The sequence below is a fragment of the Rhizophagus irregularis genome, chromosome 6, assembly GCF_026210795.1.
Source record: "Rhizophagus irregularis chromosome 6, complete sequence".
NCBI lineage: Eukaryota > Fungi > Glomeromycota > Glomeromycetes > Glomerales > Glomeraceae > Rhizophagus > Rhizophagus irregularis.
Window position 1 is genome coordinate 5,092,834 of NC_089434.1, and position 12,659 is coordinate 5,105,492.

Genomic DNA, 12,659 nt, shown 5'->3' on the forward strand with positions numbered 1-12,659 from the left:
AAATCGGGTATTGGCTACCTCATGATCAAGAAGCTTCCTTCAAGGTTACATAATCTGATAAGAGAAACATACAACCTTATACTAGTTTCAGGACACATCCCTGAACAATGGAAATCTTCAACGATAATTCCCATTTCGAAACCAGAGAAATTTAATTACAATATGGTCAATGTTAGACCAATAGCACTATTAGATACATTTAGAAAAGTACATTTAGAAAACTTTAACCAAAATTATAAGTTCCAGGTTGGGGACGATATTTAATGATAATAAGGATATATATATTATGTCCGGACAATTTTTGTGGCCTTAAAGGAGATTCAACGTCAACGCCTATACAACTAATCAAGACCAACACAAACAGTTATGGATTATGTTTCGGGATATAGCAAAGGTATTTAATTCTGTTAGTGTAAAGGGCCTTGAACTTGCATTGCAACGTATAGTTGTTCCGCAAAGTATAATCAAGCTAATAATTAACCTTTTTCAAGGAAGAAAAGCTCAAATCCTAACATCGTTTGGACTGACTCCTTCTTTTGAGGCCGTAGATCAAGGAGACAGTCTCTCTCTCGTTTTATGGCGAATATATTACGACCCATTACTCAACGCAATTACCAAAAGACACCAGACAAATCATAAAGAATTTGGGTATGAAATTAGTTGTAGTTCTAATAGCTGGGGGACTATAGGAAAAGAATAGCGGTTACGGCGTACATGGACGATACAGCGTTATAGAAACGTCGAAAGAAGGAATGCAAGCACTTTTAAATATAGTCAACTCCTTTTACAACATGATGGATATAGTAATCAATGTTTAAAAGTGTGATCTCTTAATTTTTAATTCACCGTTACCTAAAGATGATAATAAAGTTTATTTAGGTAACTCCACCGATGATCTAGTATTAGCTTCCAAAGAGACATTCACTATTTAGGTATATGGCTAGCGGAAAAAAGAGCTCGATCATTGAACAAGCAACGTATAATGGGCATCAAAGACGTGTTCTTACAATCAGTTCGTAGGAAATCGCTATCCATAGCTCACATAGTATACCTGGTCAATAAGGTGTTATACCCAAAGATATCATACCTTAGCTAAACATTGAGTTTATCAAAAAAAGAATGGGAAAGCATTGAACGTCCCGTTGGATTGATCAATAGTTTGGCTCCTCCGAGATAGGAAGAATGCATGAAGGCCAGAATCGAGAACTGGCCATCGTCGACCAGAGCAGATTGTATGCCATCTTACTTGCTTTACTATCATACCCTCCCATCAATGCGACTCTGTACAAAAAGATCGGCTAATTGATAGCAATAATTTTTTGATTTTGCAGAATATGTAGGGTAGTACAGTACTAAAGGTTGAGGGACATAGCGGGCATTTTTGGTCAAACTTCTAAATAATTTGTTACCAGTAGGTCAAACGCTTGAACGACGCAAACCACATTTGTATTGGTCTTTCAAATGTCCAATGTGTAACATGGAAGAAGAGAATATTATTCATGTCAACGAATGTAAAGGTGAATCAGCGCTTGCGATTAAAAAGATTATTTCACTCAGCTCAGGTCATTCATCAAAGAGCTGCTACACAATGACTTAGAGTTAAACACCAACAGGATCAACATCGCTCAATAACTTTATGAGCACATCAGAAGTTTCGGACAAATTTGTTTCTCTGCGCCATAACGCGCTAAAGGGAAAAATGGATCTGCCATCATCCTCGCGACTAATGAAAGATCTAAAATTACTAGGAAAAAGACAATCACAATATGTACTAAAATTCTCATTAAAATGGCCACCCTTATTAAAGTAGAATGGTGGATCCTTATTTGAAGCAGTAGCAACTACACCATTAAATACCTATTTCTGAATGAAACACTTGTCATGGAAAGTTATTTAATAAATTTGATTTCATTATTTCATACCATGATGCTGATAGGAGAAATTCATGTAGAGGTGCAAGATGACAGTACAATGGGAAGTTTCCAAGGGAATTGATCAAACAATTGTACGTTCAAAAAATGGCAATTCGAAGGCAGTCATCAAATAATATCAATAATGCAATTCAAAATTCAGATATAAGAAGTATATGTGGGTAAATAATTAAGGATTGCTAGGGTGAAGGTAATAGTCAATGACTGATAATGGATGATGAAAACTTCACAAAAAATACTCTGCTATTAATTAGTAGTGTGTGTGTAAGAAATGCCCACTAATTGAGGCATTATCGCTTATTTTTCGGTAAAAATGGTAGAAAACAAATATTATTGAGAAAATGCAGGTACCATCAACAAAGGTTTATTTTGTTGAATTTGAAAAATTACTAAAAAGTTGCGTTGCGTATAAGTAAATATAGGTTTTAGTTATATATTTTATAAATATATATTATTAACTCACAGGGTATATTTGTATAGTTTTTGTAATTATTCCTTTAAATAAGGAACATCGTTCCCTTTGAGTATATCATCAAAATACAATATAAAAGTACGAATAAAAATAATAAAATAAAAATGATTCTTTATTAAAATAATCAAATACAATTTAAAAGTAAATGTTCTTAAAATACAATTTAAAAATATGAAAAAAATACGGAATAAAAAAAAAGAAAAATACTATAATATATATACTATTTACTACGGCAACTACAATTACAATATATACAGTATTAACAACTTTGACGTAATTCGAAAACTTTAATTCCTTTTCTATAAGCATAATCAATTATAGATTGATTATTGAAACCATTTATTAACCAAAGTTTCTTCAGAGTAGTGGGAAATAAATCGATTTCCTTTTCTTCCAATCTACAATGGAATCTTAATTCTACAAGACTTTTTAATTTTTGAATCATTTCAAGCTGAAATTGTCTCCCGATATGACATGGAGCCTCACAAGTACTTATATCAATCGTATTTAATAATAATATTTTACAATCTAAATAACGCAATGTGTCCGCAAAACGAACTATTGATGAAAAAAGCAATGTAGGGGATGCGTACATGTGTAGGATCAATGTATGAAGAAAGGGAGCGTTAATCGGGAATGTGTATATCCATTTTTTACAATAATAATAGGGACAATTTGATGAAGAATGCAGAGTGTTACGAATGTAACCAGAAATATTTAAATATTCAATGGTTGAAGGGAGTTTAATCGTATCACGAGGAAATGATGGATAACTCACAGTCAGGTGAGTAAGAAACTTTGGAATGTCAAATAAATTTTTAAAAAAAAAACAATTTGAAACGTCTAAACGTTTCAATGTATTAGGAGGAGGTGTTGATGTAAATATTTGGTTTTCATAAGATTGAATTTGTAAACACATAACGAAACTATTGATCGATTTTGGTAAAGAACATAAATCCATCAATTGAAAACAAATATTTTGTTTTAAATGAAATGTATAAGGGATTATTAACTTCAAATTACATAATTTTGGAGAGAATACTTCGATCAATTCATTTAATTGGGAATTGAAAAATTTATCGGTGTTAATTGTCAATGACTCAAGATTTTTCAGTTTCTTTAACATTATAGATAAAGATTTTTCGGTTACTAAAAATTTATGATAAATAAAATTATATATAAATAATTAAATTAATTATTATTAGTAATATTTTTTAAGACAAATAAAAATCTTACTTTGAGGACAATTTATAATTGAAAGATCAATTAATTGATCAAATATATTGGAAAATCTAAAAATAAAAATTTAACGCAAAAAAATTTAATAAAAATATTTTAAATGAGGTAAATATTATATTATTATTATTATTATTATATACCCGTCTGCAGTTAAATCCATACAACCATAGAGGTAAAGTTTCTTTACATGATTCAAGTTTTTATTATTCAGCCATTCATTTATCTGGCTTTCGGAGTTCCAATTATAAGGATCATAAAAAACATGCGGATCACAATTATTTACATGCAAGTAACGACTATCAATTATATCGAGATTCTTTAAGGTAGGAGGAGGTACGACAAATTCTAATTTGTGCTTCTGTAAAATGAAATTAGTAATTCATATATAGTATATATCATATTAATACAATTTGATAACTTACATAAATATTACGGATATCATAATAAGCATCACTTATTAAACTGATCAAAATATGGTTCCATCTTTTACACGTTAAACGTATTTCGGTCCTTTCTATTTCATGGATGAAAAATTCATCGTCATCGCAAATCCTCATTAAATTAGTTGGCATTAAATTGCCAAATATTTGTATTAAGATTTCTGTGGGCAAGTTTTGGACGATATCCGTTTCACATCGGTTTGGTGGCGTGTTATTAAAGGCGAGGGAACGTAATTGGGAAAATCCTAGATTTCGTTGCATTATCAAGAATTAGACAATAAATATTATTATTATAAATATTGATTTTTTTTACGATAAAATCTCAATCAAGGACACAAAAAATGACTGTTTAAATAACAAAATCATTACGGTTTATCTATACAGTTTATTTTAAACGGAATATTATTGTATTTTTTTAATCTTTTACTGAATCTTCATAACCTTAATAATAAAAGTCATTGAGTGAGTAAGCCTTGTATATAATTAGCATTTTGTTTCACTTTTTGTACCAACCTTGACTGAAATTTGATTGTACCATCTCGTTTTATATTGATTATCGTTTATATCGTGAAGAAACAATGAAATAGCTGTTCAATGAATCATACAAATAAAAACAATAATATAACTTTAAAAAGAATAATTTATTGTAATATTTGACATTATCTAAGGAGATCGCGTTTTTAATATTTAATTTAATTTTAAGTTGGATCGGGTTTACGCACCCGTATGCGGCTGACAATTAATTTAGGAATAATACTTGTTTTTTTCTTGTTTCTTGTACAAATGAGTATATTTGAATAATCTCTTTTTAGTAAATATTTTCTTGGAATAATTAATATTAATTAATTAATTAAAAATTTTTAAAAATAAAAAAGGCATTGTCCCTCAAAGTACCCACAACTTTTTAGTAGGATGATTCGAATAATTGTGTTTTCCATTTCCGGAGCATCAAAATCTAAAATGGTAAATCATTCAGTATCAGTAGAAATCTTTGATTTCAATATTCTAAATACCGAATCTTTTGAAAATTCGACATGTAACGCGTTTCTTGTTTTTTTCATCTCTATTACATAGTATTACAAGTATTACACCATTTTTCTTTTAACTCTCCAATTTTTTAAATTTAGTTTGTTTCTTTTTGTTGGCCAAAAAAAGTTTAAAATAAAAATGGTCTAAATTATTCTAATTATATAAAGTAAGAATCCAAATTTCTCATTCTACATGAACTTGGTGCTTCTACTAAAAAAATCGTCCAATGATGTTACTTGATTTTTATGCAAAGAGAGATTGAGCAAATATTGGGGAAATTTGTGTTCATGTTGATCGAGTCTAACTGCTGGTAAGGTTTTTTGATCACGTGCAACCAATCATGTTCTTTATGAATCGTGTACACGTTCCCCACCCCTTAAAAATTTTAGTTATACCCTTTATATTGTTTTAGTAGTTAAATACCATAAATGGAATTCAAAATGTAGATTTTACGTTATAAAAATATATATTATATATATTATAATTTTTTAGAATCCTTTCACAAATATAATAATATATACTATGAAAGCGCTAATTAAATATTAAAGCTCATTTGTTAAAATTATTAAAAATTGAAGTTCGTTCAACTAAATATTAAGGGGGTGATCTGCTGTATGAAGTAATAAGAAAATTATATGAATTTTATTTATTAGATTTTATTGGTTCTCATCGCAAGGTATATTGACCTTTGTGAAACTTAATATGATTACAGTAACTCCTAAAAATAATATGGTACCTTCGAGAAAAAGAAAATGATTTCTACAGTAAACAAAAAAAAAAAAAAAAAAAAAAATATCTACGAAATATTTTAAATATTTGGATATTACTGAAAAAAAAAATTATTATTATTAGCAATATAAAAAGGCTGTGCATATAATTGAGCCTCATATTGATTTAAATATGGAAGCACAATATAAATACTTTACATTAACATAGAAAATAAAGAACTTTATTCAATATACGAGGGCATTTATAAAAAATAACCTGTTATTTCTTAAAACCGTCAATGATGATAAGCCATGATAAGATGGTTTATCCTGATGATTTTATTTCATTATTAGGGCTTGGACTTATCATATTAACATTTGACGGTGAGATTTTTGTAGAAGAACCAAAAATCTTTAATTAAATAAATCTTATAAAAATTTGTTACAAGAACGCTCTTTATTAATCAAAAAACAAAATAATTATTTTAAATGCTATTGATATCAAATAAAATCAAGCTTACAAGATTAGGCTAGGTTAATCAATCCATCAGAATTTTATTTGTTACATCAATAAGCCTTAATCAATGAACTTAATCAATGAAACATATGAAATTTTACACCAATAACACCAATAAGCCATATGACAGTAGCACTTGACCTAGTAAACAAATAAACAATGGTATTGTTTCCAGTTATAGTAATAACATATATGTATAAGATCTTTTATTATTAAAAGAAACAAAAATTCAGAAATATTTGCACTTCAGATATCCGACGTGAACATTCTTCAATTTGCATGTTATATTTTTCAATACAGAAAAAAAAATATTTAATTTCAAATAATAAGATTTTTTTTTTTTTTCATCTTGTTCTACATTTACGGCAAAACTGATTGATAAAAATTCCTGGTTCCGGATGCAACGAAACCGTGTAGGTATACTATTATAAGACTAGCCATTTTATTCATGGGCGGATACATATCCGTTGTCCATAAACAAATAGGATCTTCGAAAGTGGTGCTTTTCAACCTGTAAAGGGAATAAAGATAGGGAATACACTACATTTTCATCCGTTATCAAATGTTTTGCAGAAAAATACGGAATTGTTTTCATAATCATTCCTATATCAGACGCTTTGCCACATAAAAATATTAAAGCCAAGCCACAGTTACAAAATTGCTCAGACGCAACATCCGACGACAATTATTACTTTATTTACGTCAAGGTTTGGTTACTTTAAAAGTAATTTTTGTGGCAGCAATTTATTTGGACAATATTAAGTTAGTATTTATATTTCAGTGGCTTATTGTTCCAATGGCTTATTATAATTATTAAAATTTTTTTTATAACTACTTTCAGAAATTAATCGGTTAAATTAATTCCGTTAAAAATGAACATTTCTGATTTACAATGATAACTTAAAATTGACCCTATGGCTTGATTTTTTTTTTTAGATATATAACGACAATATGCATCCATCCATTTTAATTCTCACGGAAGACCGTTCGTGATTTCATCCTCCTAAATTTTTATATAAGAAATTTTTCAGAAGCACTTTTTTCACAAAAGTTACCTAGCATTTATTCAAGATTTTTTATGTTTTTCTATTTACTCCCTTAAAATATTTAGTGCGATATTTTTTTCTTTACAAAATATGAAAGAAAAACTTTTAACAACAAGTACTCAACACCGAAACGTCCTTAAAAAAGGATATAAAATAATTAATCATTTCAAAGAATCAAATATGATTTATTTTAACAATGAAAAGGACTATTGAAGGCAATTTATGATTCTGCAATGACTGAAGTATTTGGAAATGGAATACAAATCAAGGACTAAGACAAACTTATCAGTAAAGAAGACTTCATTACCAGGCTGAGAAGTCAAAGGGCAACTGTAAAAACCAGTAATCCTTCTTTTGCAAAATGATGAACAACATTTAGATTTCATATATTTTCATTTAGAATTTATAAATAAGAATTTTAATGCATCTCTTTTGGTAATCTCAGAAATAAGAACAGTTCACAACAAATTTATCTGAATTAAATGAATTAGTTGAATTATATGAATTATATGAATTAGATGAAAGCATTACTTTTATTATTAGATAATAATTAATGTATTAAAATAGAATTGGTGATGACAAAGGAGATAGATAATTATATTGGACATAAATAAATTCTTTGAACAAGAAGGAACAAGAAGAAAAATGAGAAATGAGATAAACTAAAAGAAATAGTTGCGACCATATGAATCATATATTTTAGAACTATAGTCGATTATTGGTGGAAATTGAAAATGGATTTTCCCATAATAATGGTAGTCCCACATCGGCCGTTTTAATATTAGTTTCATAAATAAATTTAATTGTTTTTCAAAAAAAACTCGTTTAAATTCATCTAGATAGAACTTTTTTGAACTATTCTCAGTAGAGGATTTGGCCGAAAGCGTTAGTTACAACATTACGGCTTAAGTTCCTTCACATCAACCACATCCATCTTCTTAAAATATCACCATCGCAACAATCTTTCAATTGGAATACTATTAAGGGAAACCTTCGTAGAGTTAAATATCTCTTCTTGAAAATAATCGGAAATTTGTGGATGAACACTGTGTTGACGACGAAGAATCTTCATCGTATATTATCGTTGACGATGAAGAATCTTCATCGTATATATCGTTGACGATGAAGAATCTTCATCTGTTTAATATCCATCGTCTCATCTCAAAACATATCATCGCGATTATCTCAAAATGTCCTGTTCTTTTATTTATTATTCGTAGATGAAAATAAGGTAACATGCATTCTGGATTTTCATCTTCAAAGGCCATCCAAATCATCAAATAATCAACAGTGGCTAAAGTAGTATAAAGTTTTAGACCATTAATTGGTTCTTCATAAATAAATGATATATCTTGGTCTTGGAGAGATACATTTTGAGATGCAAACCAATTTAATTACACTCTTCCCGCGGAAGCAGTTTGCCCCATTAATATTGGCCTTTTATCTTTAACTGATAATTATATAATGCTGTTTTATGTCCACGATGGCCAGATGTAAATCCGGTTGAAACGAACTTGTTAAAGCTTCAATTGGAATATTACTAAAGGAAGCGCCTTCGTAGAGTCAAATACGACTTCTTGAAAATAATAGGAAATTTGTGGAAGACGATCGAGATGTGAGAATTGCCGATGATGAAGAATTCTTCGTCAAATTGTTGAACTGCTGCTGACGATAAAGAATTTTATTTAAATTTGGAGCAGATAATTTGCAGACAATATTCTTGTAGTTGAATTTGTTGACGATAAAGAATTCTTCATCAACTTGTTGAATTTTTGACGATGAAGAATGGTTGTTTAAATTCGGATAATTTGTAAACAATATTCTTGTACCATGTACAGTATTGCACTTGTTCAAATTTTGAATTGTTGACGATGAAGAATCTTTATCGAGACTAGAAATCCACGATAGTCTCTTCATAATAATAACATATAATAAAATAAATTGTTTTTCAAATATTGGGTATAGTAAAAGTAGCCAAAGCTTATTTTTTGATTTCATTTTTCAAAATGTCAATAAAGTTTTAATATACTAAAGATATTTACGATTTTTATTTCTTGCTTCAATATTTACGTGAACTCTTTATATATATATTTTTATCATCATTCGTTTGATGCATCGCATATTAATTGGTATAATTGATTCCTAAAAAAAATTTTAATTGTATCCAAAAACGGTTAAATTTAATACAGGAGTGCAGGTAATCAAATGTCAGAATATTATTTCATATTGTACCACAAATGTTTGAACGTATTATTTTTTAATTTTCGACGGAATATGTATGAAACATTTGATTATTTTAATAGTAAGACAATAGTAAATTAATTCTCAATTTAAAACGTGTAAAAGCTCAATGTGGATAATTAGAAACATTTATCCGTAATTCCGTATTTCCGAAAGAAATAATAATAGAAAAATGGGAGCGTTTTAAACTTGGATAATGATAATAAAATTTTTAATATTGTATCTATTATTTCATGCTACGACTGTTACGTAATACATATTGCCATTAAAAATGATTTATTTGTGATTTGTTTGTATTTGTATAAAATTAAAATAATTTATGCGTTATCAAGATTGAATCTTTGCTTATTACACTAAAATATAATTATTGACATTCAGAAAATATAGATGAATTTCTAAAAATTAAGTAATAGAATTTCTGAAAAAGAAAAACAAATGAATTTTAACAAAATGGAATGATATTATCATGAAACACTAAAAGAACTTGCGTTCCACAGATGACAATGGCGAAGCAAGCATTTATAAATCCTTTTTTAGCTTAGAATGAAAGTTTAATTCATTTCGGTATCGGATTTAACATTTCGGTAAATCCGATCGCCAAATTCTAATTTTTTTTTTTTCAAATAATTTACATATGGATTTTAATAAATATTAATACTACATAAGAATTAAAGTCTATATTTAATATATTTTTTAAATATTGTTCTTAATAAACAAACAATCAATTTTATTAATTATGATTAATAAGTTCAAATATATTTTAATTATAAAATCGTAGCGCGTCCCTAATTGTGTTACATACCGTTGTTCCCAAATTTGTAAATCATCTACTCTAATTGTTTCAAATTGTGCTATTGAATCCAAATTTGAATTTCAATCCGATTTTTGTAACGATTTATTTTTAGTCGCGTAACAAATATAATAATTTGATCTTTTTAATAAATCTGGTCCAATCAAATCACAATGAAATTCCACCAGTATCATTAATATATTCCGGAGCAGAATCCGATTTACTATATTGCTAAAATTCTTGCGATTTTAAAGATTAAATAATAATAATTAACAATTAACAGTTAAAAAATTTAAAAGCGAATATCAAAAGAAATTTAGATCGTAACCGATGAAGTTCACTTCGATAATCGATTTGTATATTATCATTAAATTAAAAAAAAAATTTCGTATATGTTAAACCTAATTCTCTAACAATGTTTTCTGTTTCATTAATGTCATTAACCACTCTTTTGTCAGCCAAATAATGTTTCATTGTTCCAGTCACTCTTTTGTCAGCCAAATAATGTTTCATTGCTCCAATCAGTCTTTTGTCAGCCAAAATAATTAAAAAAAGGTACATACAAATATTGTTCTATCAAGTTTACAATTGAAACAAATATATTTACGTTGAAACTTTACTTTTTTTAAATATTTCACAAATCATTTGATAAAAATATGGAAAAGAAAACATTTTAATATTACACTAATTCGAGAAACATCTATAAAATGACAATGATTTGAAGTTTTTTACTTAAATTTATTTTTATCAGACAATTAAAATATTAAAAAATATCTTTATTTCTCACAAATATCAAATAATCATTATCCTTATACAGTATAACAACAATTTTTCATTAATACTGTCAAAAATGAATATTTTTATAATAACAATCACTATGCACGTTGATTCATTCTCCTTGAATGGACATATTGAAATCACTAACATACAAATGCCTGAATCTTTAAAATTAAAGAGTCCCGCCAGTAAAAATCTAGTCCTTTATACTACTAAATTGTATTGCAAAGGTCATTCAATTGTAATAAAGAAAATTCTAATACTTAGTTACAATTGTGAAGAAAAGAAGCAGATACGATTTATTCGATTTTAAAATGATGTCCACTAGCATACAAGGAGGAACCATGGGATCGGCAGGTCACCCTTAAATATACCCTTGGTCTATATTTTACATATGACAGTATTTACAAATGGCATTTAAATACGGCTACTTAGGCGGGTTTATATTATAGAAATGGTTTTAATTTAGTTTATTTTTTTTATTTTTGTTATTTTTCTTTTTCAATTTTGATTTGCTTACAATAATTATATGTATACTGGTAAAATAAAAATAAAAATATACCCGTTTTACATGTCACATGATTTTTATGTTATATATGTATCGTCCATATATTTATTATTTACATAATTGTTGAATGAGATTAATGAGATTGTTGTCACATTAATAATTTTTCTATATAAAAATATTCCGGATGTCTAATAAATAAGATGTAAAATTCAAATTATTTGAATAACTAATCCAAATTATTTTTTCAAAAATTACACAACACGAACAGGATTATCTATGCTCTTACATTCTTATATTTATAATAACTAAAATTATATTGTTAATTTCATTTTCCAATAGTTTTTACTTTGTACCTAGAATTCTTAACTTCTCTTTCGATTGAAAGTTGCGCCATACCTTTAGTTCAAACTGGTGTAATATGAGTAAAAAAATTCATGTAGTCGTTCAAACTGGTGTAATGTGAGTAAAAAAATTCATATAGTCGTTCAAACTGGTGTAATATGAGTAAAAAAATTCATGTAGTCTTGCATTGGTATTCTTGGAAATTTACCCCTTCTTGAAATTAAATTTCATATAATACTTTTTCTACTTTTTGCAACTTGTTACATAACATGCGATCTAATTTTGTTGTTTTAGGAACGTTTTCAACTTTCACAGGATGTCCCCTGTTGTATATTATAATCTTTATTGCTTCCCTTCTACCGCTATTGTATCGAATGTATAAAAGTTACAGCAGCAAATTCGCGTTTACTAATATAGTAAATTATATCTTTTATACATTGTTACTTATGTTAACCCCAAAAAGCCGGTACGTCAAAAAACGGTTAAAACCGCAAGATTACCGCCTTGAAAATGAAAAAGGGATAGACGAGGAAAAAGGAATAGACGAGGGGGAGGGGGAGGGAAAGTGAAAGAATTGATCTGAAATATCAGATAGTTTGAGTTTATGACAAAAAGGGCAA

The 12,659-nt window shown here is 28.0% G+C and overlaps 4 protein-coding genes across 4 annotated transcripts; 1 reads left to right on the forward strand and 3 right to left on the reverse strand.

The window, feature by feature from the left end:
- Positions 1-366: 366 nt before the first annotated feature.
- OCT59_026750 (uncharacterized protein) lies at positions 367-700 on the forward strand (the record flags this gene model as incomplete). The annotated part of the gene is made up of 2 exons (XM_066143411.1): positions 367-394; positions 492-700. 2 exons carry the CDS (start codon positions 367-369, stop codon positions 698-700), a joined length of 237 nt encoding a protein of 78 aa, XP_065992934.1.
- An 899-nt stretch (positions 701-1,599) lies between these two features.
- Positions 1,600-1,925, reverse strand: OCT59_026751 (uncharacterized protein; the record flags this gene model as incomplete). Its single annotated transcript, XM_066143412.1, has 2 exons — positions 1,600-1,857; positions 1,923-1,925. The coding sequence occupies 2 exons, from the start codon at positions 1,923-1,925 to the stop codon at positions 1,600-1,602; spliced, it is 261 nt and encodes an 86-aa protein (XP_065992935.1).
- Positions 1,926-2,662: 737 nt separating this feature from the next.
- OCT59_026752 (uncharacterized protein) lies at positions 2,663-4,343 on the reverse strand (the record flags this gene model as incomplete). The annotated part of the gene is made up of 4 exons (XM_066143413.1): positions 2,663-3,552; positions 3,640-3,695; positions 3,783-4,000; positions 4,065-4,343. The coding sequence occupies 4 exons, from the start codon at positions 4,341-4,343 to the stop codon at positions 2,663-2,665; spliced, it is 1,443 nt and encodes a 480-aa protein (XP_065992936.1).
- Positions 4,344-8,944: 4,601 nt separating this feature from the next.
- Positions 8,945-9,379, reverse strand: OCT59_026753 (uncharacterized protein; the record flags this gene model as incomplete). Its single annotated transcript, XM_025327751.2, has 1 exon — positions 8,945-9,379. The coding sequence occupies one exon, from the start codon at positions 9,377-9,379 to the stop codon at positions 8,945-8,947; it is 435 nt and encodes a 144-aa protein (XP_025169681.2).
- Between the last annotated feature and the right edge of the window lie 3,280 nt (positions 9,380-12,659).